We start from the raw sequence: 9,883 nt of genomic DNA, 5'->3' as shown, positions 1-9,883 counted from the left end.
AAAATGAGTATATTCGGTCGCTGACTATATAAGGTTCCCTTGTTCCCCATCGATGGGGGTTTTTGGATTTGGGATTTCCCTCTTCTTTTGAGCTTTGTCCTCCTCCCCCCAGACTGAAAACTCCATTGCGTTTGGGGGGAGGCAGGACTATCCCATGGATCTCAAATTCATTTGTTGATCTCCTCCATTTGTTTTTCTTCTGTTCCATCCCTCCATAGCACGAGTTACTTTGCTGAGATTTGAGAGGAGGGGTGAGCGTTCTTGTGTTCCCGCTTTGCATTTCTTGCATTAGTTTGAGCTCTCCATGTTGATTTGTTCGAGTAAGATACCGTGAGCTTGTTAACTCTTGGATGCTCTTAGACGGTTTGGTGGTTGTTTCATCGACGCCCTCTTCGTGGAGATTGTGAAGAGACTCGAGTTGCTCCTTTGTGAGGATTGTGAAGTGGTCGCGGATCTTGCCACCTACAAAGTGGAGGAAGAAGCTAACCATAGTGGTTGGCAATTTCCTTCGTGTTGATATCTCAAGGAGAATAGAGTGAGCCTTTGCGGTGATGGCGTGCCTTCGTGGTAACACCCATCCCTCCAACGAAAACTGGAGAATCCGTGGATACGTAAACTTCATAAACATACATATAGTCTCATGTCTCCTTTACTTCTCGCAATTCATACTTGCTACTATTGTTATATCTTGTGCTTAGTGTGACTGCTAACTTTCATCATTTATTTCTACATCTTGTGATATAACTTGTGTAAACTTGTAGTGTTTACTTGAGCTTATGTGTATCCTTAATTTTCCATATCTTGTGATATACCTAGTGTAAGTTTGTGCAACTTACTTATGCTTGCTAGCATACTCATTGTTCTCATCGTGTTTAGCTTTAAGTTGTTGCTGCACTTAATTGAGTCTAGCATATTTAGGATCTGTATTTGAAAAATATCCGCCTAGTTAATTTACGCATTAGGATAAAACCAAATACGTAAAAGTTTTTAAAGCGACTATTCACACACCCCCCTCTAGGAGACATCATCGTCCTTTCAACGATGCCCATTCAACATCGAATTGGTATTTTTAGTTTAAAAATAATAATTAATCAAAACAACATAAATAAAAATTCATGCCATTTGATCAAAACAATAAAATAGACATTTCATTCCATTCCATCAAAATACATAAGTTTGTATTATAGCTTTGGAGTACATAACTAGACTGACATCAGCGATCGATGGAAATAGGGGTAGCCAGAAGATAAATCTGAGCCATGTCCCGCGGAAGGAAAAGGCATATGCTCTAATCCCCAAGCTTGTTGAATAAGGGAAAGGAATATGCTAAAGATGATTTACCAACACATAAAGTGCATAAACACACCACTTAAGCCTACCCCCTTGTGAAATTACAAACGACATCACCTAAATAGGAAATCATCCTATTTGGAGGAGATGTAGAACCAAAAGCTACCCCAAACCCTAACCCTAAATCCCAAGGGTCGGCTGGTGTCGAAAACACAACTCAAGCACATCCATAATTTTACTAGACTGATACACAAGCAAAGCTCTTCCACTCCCTTTGATCACCAGATGCTTACATACAACAAGGTAAACACAAGAAACCATAATTTACCTAGCAAACAATACCAACTATGAAGTAAGGCACTGGCTGATCTATCTTCTTCCCTAGAGAGACTGCGGGTCACGCCTCCCTCCGCGTGTCGCTCCAGTGACGGGAGGGGGTGGGGACCCCAGGGTTTCGATCCGGTGGTGGGTGGTGATAGGGTCAGGAATAAAGTTAGGCTTTGTCTCCGATCGATGGTGGCAAGATGATGGCGTCGTTGCTGGCGTGAATAAGGTCTTCCCGTTTCGCCCTCGTTTCGGTGGTGCTTCTTCGTATCGTCGGGAGGCATGTGGAGGATGGTGTGTCCTATGATCTGGTTGTACCACTCTAGTTTTTTCGTCTGCAGATTTGTCTCGATGGCAACGTCCGGCGTTGTAGACAACGTGGTCGTGCGTCCAGTGGCAGAGCGTGAACCAAATACAAGGGGAGGCCAAAAGAGTTAGGGGGATTAGAGAGGCCGAATGATTAGTAGGGAGTTTTATGCCTACGAGGAGCTTATCCTTGAAAAATTCTCATGGAAGGGGTGACAGGCCCTCCTTGGTCCCGTCGGTGCTCCGCCAGTGCGTGCGTCTCGATCCTCTATCTTCAATTATGACCGACAAAGGTTGGACAACCTCGGCCTCATCGGTGGTGTGCGAGATTTGTGTTTCTGACTTCTGCAGGTAGCAACTAACATAAATTACTTAGTACTCCCTTCGGTGCTTTCTATTCCGCATATTATATTTGTGTCAAGTCAAACATTACAAAGTTAGACCAAAATTATATTAAACAATATTAACACCTACAATACCAAATATATATACCATGAAACCACATTTCATAACGAATCTAACATATTGATTTGGTATTGTGAATGATGATACTTTTTTCTATATGTTTGGTCAAAGTAGAGATACTTTGACTTTGGACCAAACTTACCTGTAAACTAAAAATGACCAGGGAGTAATTAACAAGAGTTCGTTAACTAAAATGGTATCAACAATAATTATTTCTAGCCAGCCCTGCCAATCAAATACTTTAATCAGATAACTAAAAAGAACGTTGAATGAAAGATGAAAAGCTTTCTATAAAAAAATAATAGCGGACGGAGGTTGGTGGAACAACGACATCCGGCCTCCCACCCTCACGGGTACCCAGAGATTCTTTCACGGTAGGTGATCCCAACCATCGTCCGGGTCTGCTCCACTTGCAGGCGTCCATCGCATACCAAACCCACGCCGGTCACTGACGCCCCAACCCAGTTCGACCTTCCTACCCCCGACGAGTGTGCGCGCCTGGGCAACTCACGCCATCCCCACGTGTTACCGCTTCCTGGACCGGATCTAACATGCATCCCGTCGGCCGTGGCGTCGCGCTCGCCAGCGCCGCACCAGTTTGGCGGCTCCCCCCTCGGCACCACGCCATGCCACCGGGTGCAACGGACGCCGCAAAAAATACGGCCCGGCAGGCAGCGATCTCCACAGAAATTTCTGCGGCGGGAGGGGAGATTGGGGCGGAGGAAAGCGATAAGGTCCAGGCAGCATTGCAGCGCCGGAGTTGGGACGCGCGTCGATAGTGTCGTCCCTCCCTCCCGCTCGATCCATCCATCCACCCATCGTCTTCCTCCCGACGATACCTCCCCCCCGGCGCCCGTTCCCACTCTACTTGCCCGTTTCTGTGGCTGGGCCTCTTATACCGGCCGCGGCTCGGCCCCTCGTCCATCCAAACGCCATCCTCCTCCCCGCCTCCCGTTGCCGATCACCACTGTCAGCGCCCACGTCACTCTGAAACCTCCCTCTCGTGCCGTGCTCTCCACCTCACTCCCACCCCAGCAGCAGAGGGGGAGCCGAACCGAACGCGCCGATATATATTGGCCAACCAAACCAAATCACACTCCCTAACCAAGCCACACCCGCTCTTCTCGCCAGGAGCGGAGGCCACCCACCTCTCACCCCATCCATCCCCGCCGCCGCGCGCGTCCGTCATCCCTAGTCCAATGGAGCGCGCACGCCGCCTCGCCAGCCGCGCGCTGCTGCGCCGCCTCCTCGCGGCCTCCTCGTCCGCCACGTCCCCGGCCCCGTCCCGCGGCGTCTCCACCCTGGCGCCCAAGCCGGCGGCCGGGTCGCGCCCCCGCGCGCGCCCGGCCCACCAGTACACGCCCGGCCGGCCCGTCTCCGTGTCGGCGCTGCAGCCCAGCGACACCTTCCCGCGGAGGCACAACTCCGCCACCCCCGCCGAGCAGGCCGTCATGGCGTCCGAGTGCGGCTTCAACACCCTCGACGCGCTCATCGACGCAACCGTCCCGGCCGCAATCCGCGCGCCGCCGATGCAGTTCACCGGCAAGTTCGACGCCGGCTTCACCGAGTCGCAGATGCTCGAACACATGGCGCACCTCGCCTCCATGAACAAGACCTACAAGTCCTTCATCGGGATGGGCTACTACAACACCCACATCCCGGCCGTCATACTGCGGAACCTCATGGAGAACCCCGCGTGGTACACGCAGTACACGCCCTACCAGGCGGAGATCGCGCAGGGCCGTCTCGAGTCGCTGCTCAACTACCAGACCATGGTCGCTGACCTCACCGGCCTGCCCATGTCCAACGCCTCGCTGCTCGACGAGGCCACCGCCGCCGCCGAGGCCATGGCCATGTGCCTCGGCATCGTCAAGTCCAAGAAGAAGACCTTCCTCATCGCATCCAACTGCCACCCGCAGACCATCGACATCTGCCAGACGCGTGCCACCGGCTTCGACATCAACGTCGTCGTCTCGGCCGCCAAGGACTTCGACTACAGCAGCGGCGACGTGTGCGGCGTGCTTGTGCAGTATCCCGGCACGGAGGGGGAGGTGCTGGACTATGCCGAGTTCGTCAAGGACGCGCACGCGCACGGCGTCAAGGTGGTCATGGCCACTGACCTGCTCGCGCTCACCACGCTGCGCCCGCCGGGCGAGATTGGCGCCGATATCGCCGTGGGCTCCGCGCAACGGTTCGGCGTGCCCATGGGGTACGGCGGCCCGCACGCTGCGTTCCTCGCCACCTCCCAGGAGTACAAGCGGTTGATGCCCGGCCGCATCATCGGAGTGAGCGTCGACTCCAGCGGCAAGCCCGCGCTCCGCATGGCGATGCAGACCAGGGAGCAGCACATCCGGCGAGACAAGGCCACCAGCAACATCTGCACCGCGCAGGTACGCGAGCGCCCCACCCACTCACCAAATTGCCCGATAGTGACAGCACAATTTTCATTTAAGAGTTCGTGCTACCTGATATGGGTGGGTTAGTGGGCGAGCATATCGTCATAAATTAGTGATTCATTAGATACTTTCACTCTATAGGCGTTGCTCGCCAACATGGCGGCTATGTATGCTGTCTACCATGGGCCTGCTGGCCTGAAGGCGATCGCCGACCGTGTCCATGGCCTGGCTGGTACTTTCGCCCATGGTTTGAAGAAGCTCGGGACAGTGACAGTGCAGGAGCTGCCCTACTTCGACACAGTCAAGATCACTTGCGCCGATGCTAATGCGATTGCTGAGGAGGCCCGCAAAAGCGAGATGAACCTTCGCGTTGTCGACGCAAACACGGTTCGTTTTCAGCTGATTTCTGCTGTGATCCACTCCAACCGAATCAATTCCGAGTTTCGAGCATTAATTTTGAGTGTGATATTGTAGATCACCGTTGCCTTCGATGAGACCACCACCTTGGAGGATGTTGACAAGCTGTTCAAGGTTTTCTCTGGTGGCAAGCCAGTAAGTAGTCACTCCACCAGTGCATAATCCGCGTGCTTCATGTCAAATTATGTCACGGTTCCAAATGATGTTCTGGCAACAACGCTTTCAGGTGGACTTCACAGCTGAATCCATCGCACCTGAGGTCTCAAGCTCAATTCCTCCCAGCCTTGTGCGCGACAGCCCCTACTTGACTCACCCAATCTTTAGCATGTATGTTTATAGTCAAAATTTTGCATCTTTTGCGTCAGTAATCTTACTTATTTATTTCCAAACAAAAGCATTGTGCACAGAGCACGTACTCCACTAATTTGTCAGAATGATTGGAACAAAATGAATATATGTTGTGGCCTTGCAGGTACCACACTGAGCACGAGCTCCTCCGTTACCTGCATAAGTTGCAATCCAAGGATCTCTCACTGTGCCACAGTATGATCCCTCTTGGTTCTTGCACCATGAAACTAAATGCTACCGTCGAGATGATGCCTGTCACTGATCCTAAGTTCGCCAACATGCACCCATTTGCCCCTATTGATCAAGCTGCAGGCTATCATGTATGGACCATTTAGCACTTATTTAGTTTCAAATAAAAAAAATATATAACATTTTTCTGAATTGACTTGTTTTATTATGAAGGAAATGTTTGACAACCTGGGCGATCTGTTGAACACCATCACTGGTTTTGATTCGTTCTCTTTGCAACCGAATGCTGGTGCTTCAGGAGAGTATGCTGGACTGATGGTTATTCGGGCCTACCACAAGGTATGTCATGATAAACACGCCGTGCTAGTTCTGTTGCTTTGTTTAGCATTCTTTGTTTACGAACCATGTGCAAAAAATGCAGGCAAGAGGAGACCACCACCGAAATGTCTGCATCATTCCTGTCTCTGCGCACGGTACAAACCCTGCAAGTGCTGCTATGTGTGGAATGAAGATTGTTGCCGTTGGAACTGATGCCAAAGGTAACATTAACATTGAGGAGTTGAGGAAAGCTGCTGAAGCAAACAAGGACAACCTGTCTGCTCTGATGGTACTGTTTATATACGCTCTGTCAATATGAGGGTTGCAACCTCAGTGTTACTCTTTCAGCTTAGTTGTTCATTACTAAATTTTGAGCTACCATTCTGAATCTATACTATAGACTACTATATTAGGTGTGATGGAGCCATTAGGAGACTTGCAGCTTCTAATCTATTATATTTTAAAATATTAACTATTCAGGGCTAGAATTACCGCATTAATCAGAAGAAAAAGAGAAAAAACTATACTGCCTCCTTTCATGCATTCAGATTTTAGTGGTGTAGAATAATTAATTTGATGGAAGCATGTTATAGTATCCAGCCACACAAATTGCATGGGAAATTGGGTTAGCGTATGTTAAAATGGAAATCAGACAACTGCTTCATATAACCTTTTGTGGGAAGCTATTTGAATTAATTGACATACAATAGAAGAATATGTCAAAATACATTATTTTGTGTCATTATATTTTGAAGCTACATATGGTTGATGAATAGGAGTAACTCTTCTTTTAAGAAAGTGATTAAGAGTAGCTTACTTGGAACATGGAAAATGTTGAGTTCACTGAGGGAAGTTTATTGAAGAAATCTTTGCATCATTTTGTGCCAAGAATAACAGAATGTTGCGTGATAACCTTATTCTTCAGGTTACCTATCCTTCAACCCATGGAGTCTACGAAGAAGGCATTGATGAGATATGCAGGATTATTCATGAGAACGGCGGTCAGGTCTATATGGATGGAGCTAACATGAACGCTCAGGTTAGTTCACTGCACTTTGTTATGCCACTTTGTCTACTTAATCCTTATGCCAATATAATGAAGTTTAGTCTGACAAAATTGCGAACTACATATTCTATTAGTTTCTTTTATCTACTTGTTATTTGTTATGTTAAAAAAAGGTGATTATTTGTACTTATCCAGTTTATGGATACTAAGCTATGTTTTCTATAAGAAAATACTCTCTCCATCCTAACATAAGTGTCTCAACTTTGTACTAACTTTAGTACAAAGTTGTACTAACGTTGAGACACTTATTTTAGGACAGAAGGAGTATGTCTTTGAGTTCACCTGAACCTAAACTTTTTTAACTGAAAATCTGAACCTAATTGAGAACCTGTGATCTGGTAATTTCAGATATCTCATACTACTATGTACCCTACAGAGAAAGACAGTTCTCTTTAACCTACTTTTTTTTTACAGGTTGGGTTGACAAGCCCTGGTTTTATTGGAGCAGATGTTTGCCATCTTAACCTTCACAAGACATTTTGCATTCCACATGGTGGAGGTGGTCCTGGCATGGGTCCTATTGGTGTCAAGAAGCACTTGGCGCCATTTTTGCCATCTCATCCAGTGGTAGGTATCCTTATTTTTAATGTTATCACTGCAAATAAAATCATATTATTCAGATCTCCCTCCTAATAAAATATAAAGAACAGATGAGCTTTCTATTTGGTGGCCTGCTGTCTCTTTGTATTATTTCATTTTGCATGATTAAATTATTAAGAAAGTGTTTGGTGATGATGTGTTAACTACTCGAACCATGGCTTTAATGTTTGAGTACTATAACCAAAGAATGAATCTTAATTTCTTTTGCTTGACTTTTCTCGTTTCATTTAAAAGAAAATGGAGCTGCATCATCAGACTAATTTGGCAATTCATTAGATCCCCACTGGTGGCTTCCCTCTTCCTGAGAAAACCGACCCTCTTGGTTCCATTTCTGCTGCTCCATGGGGATCTGCTTTGATTCTTCCAATTTCGTACACCTACATAGCCATGATGGGCTCTCAGGGACTCACTGAAGCTTCAAAGATTGCTATCCTGAACGCGAACTACATGGCAAAGCGTCTGGAGGTACTTGATGTTACTCATGGTCATACATTGCATGGCCTTTACTAAAAATATATTTATTGTTGAACTACTTTTCTACTCCCTCCGTTCCTAAATAATTGTCTTTCTAGCTATCTCAAATGAACTACAACATACGGATGTATGTAGACATGTTTTAGAGTGTAGATTCACTCATTTTGCTCCGTATGTAGTCATTTGTTGAAATCTCTAGAAAGACAATTATTTAGGAACGGAGGAAGTAATATGTAACGAATTTTGCAGAAACACTACCCGGTTCTTTTCCGTGGAGTCAATGGAACTGTTGCCCATGAATTCATCATTGATCTAAGAGGGTTCAAGGTACTTGTCCGGATCATGTGAGCACTGGTGCCTCGTGTTTATCCATATCAATTCACATACTGGATTTTGGAAATTTTGACAGGCAACTGCCGGTATTGAGCCCGAGGATGTGGCGAAGCGCTTGATGGACTATGGATTCCATGGACCAACCATGTCATGGCCTGTTCCAGGCACACTTATGATTGAACCCACTGAGAGTGAAAGCAAGGTAAGCATGTCTCCTACTGCTTGTAGTTGCACTTATGGTTGGTGTTTGCATTAGCTTACTGCCACTTCATCTATGTTGCAGGCTGAACTAGACAGGTTCTGTGATGCCCTTATCTCTATCAGGGAGGAAATTGCACAGGTAGAAAATGGCAAAGCAGATGCGCACAACAATGTCCTGAAGGTAATCTACTTCGAATGGTCTCCGGTCTCTGTAACCCAACAGTTTGAGCTTTTGGGCTGAACTGTTTGGTGCATGCAACTCAATGGCACATGAACTGAAAAGTTGACTCGTTCTTCCCGTTTTATTACGCAGGGCGCTCCTCACCCACCCCAACTCCTGATGGGTGACGCATGGACTAAGCCATACTCTAGGGAGTATGCTGCGTTCCCGGCGGCGTGGCTTCGGGGTGCCAAGTTCTGGCCAACGACATGTACTGATAGTTCCAAAGCCTTCACACATTGCTTACAGTTTATTCTTTGACATACAAACTAATAATCTCTCTTATGCTCTTGCCAGGTCGTGTGGACAACGTGTACGGGGATCGCAACCTGATCTGCACTCTGCAGCAGGCATCCCAGGTGGCGGAGGAAGCTGCAGCTGCCACCGCGTAATCTTCTGATGATGACGATCCTGGTGTGTGAAACAGTGTCAAGAAGTTATCATGCTTCCTGTAGGAGGGAAGCATGCTTGCTTCTAAATCCCTCATGTACTGTATATATTCTCCTCAAATGCCACCTTCTCCTGTATCCTCTGTACCCGCACTGCCTCCCCATTCCCATTTGAAAGTGAAATTAGCTATATTGGCTAGCATTTCCACTCTTCTCTGAATACAGGACAAATAATGGAGGTCTTTTTTGATGTCCTAGCCATACACGGAAAGAAAATCTAGTTATTCTTAGATTGTGTACTCTTATATATCCATAGATGCTGTTGATAACTTGAGCCTAAAGGTCAGCCATTCACTTTGGAAGGCCAACAACTGCTCAAAGAAGAGTTAAATTATCAGCCTGCCCCAGTGGATATCATCATACCAAGCAGTAGAATAATCTAGTCACTTTGTCAATGGGGATGCCATATATTTCTAGGGGAACACCCCTTGTTAACATATCAAATGTATGAAAACCTAAAGCAAAATACTCTGCCTTATAGAAAATT

General features: G+C 47.0%; 1 protein-coding gene across 1 annotated transcript; it reads left to right on the top strand.

Moving 5' to 3' along the window:
* The first annotated feature begins 3,500 nt into the window (after positions 1 to 3,500).
* Positions 3,501 to 9,626, top strand: LOC119276559 (glycine dehydrogenase (decarboxylating) 1, mitochondrial-like). The gene is made up of 15 exons (XM_037557654.1): positions 3,501 to 4,775; positions 4,923 to 5,168; positions 5,256 to 5,333; positions 5,425 to 5,525; positions 5,671 to 5,866; positions 5,949 to 6,074; positions 6,157 to 6,342; positions 6,979 to 7,092; positions 7,534 to 7,686; positions 7,996 to 8,184; positions 8,443 to 8,520; positions 8,603 to 8,728; positions 8,810 to 8,908; positions 9,041 to 9,158; positions 9,245 to 9,626. Exons 1-15 carry the CDS (start codon positions 3,585 to 3,587, stop codon positions 9,337 to 9,339), a joined length of 3,096 nt encoding a protein of 1,031 aa, XP_037413551.1. The 5' UTR covers positions 3,501 to 3,584; the 3' UTR covers positions 9,340 to 9,626.
* The last annotated feature ends 257 nt before the right edge of the window (positions 9,627 to 9,883 follow it).

The sequence above is a fragment of the Triticum dicoccoides genome, chromosome 3B (assembly GCF_002162155.2).
Source record: "Triticum dicoccoides isolate Atlit2015 ecotype Zavitan chromosome 3B, WEW_v2.0, whole genome shotgun sequence".
In the NCBI taxonomy this organism is placed as follows: domain Eukaryota; kingdom Viridiplantae; phylum Streptophyta; class Magnoliopsida; order Poales; family Poaceae; genus Triticum; species Triticum dicoccoides.
This window is presented reverse-complemented; position numbering and strand designations above follow the sequence as displayed.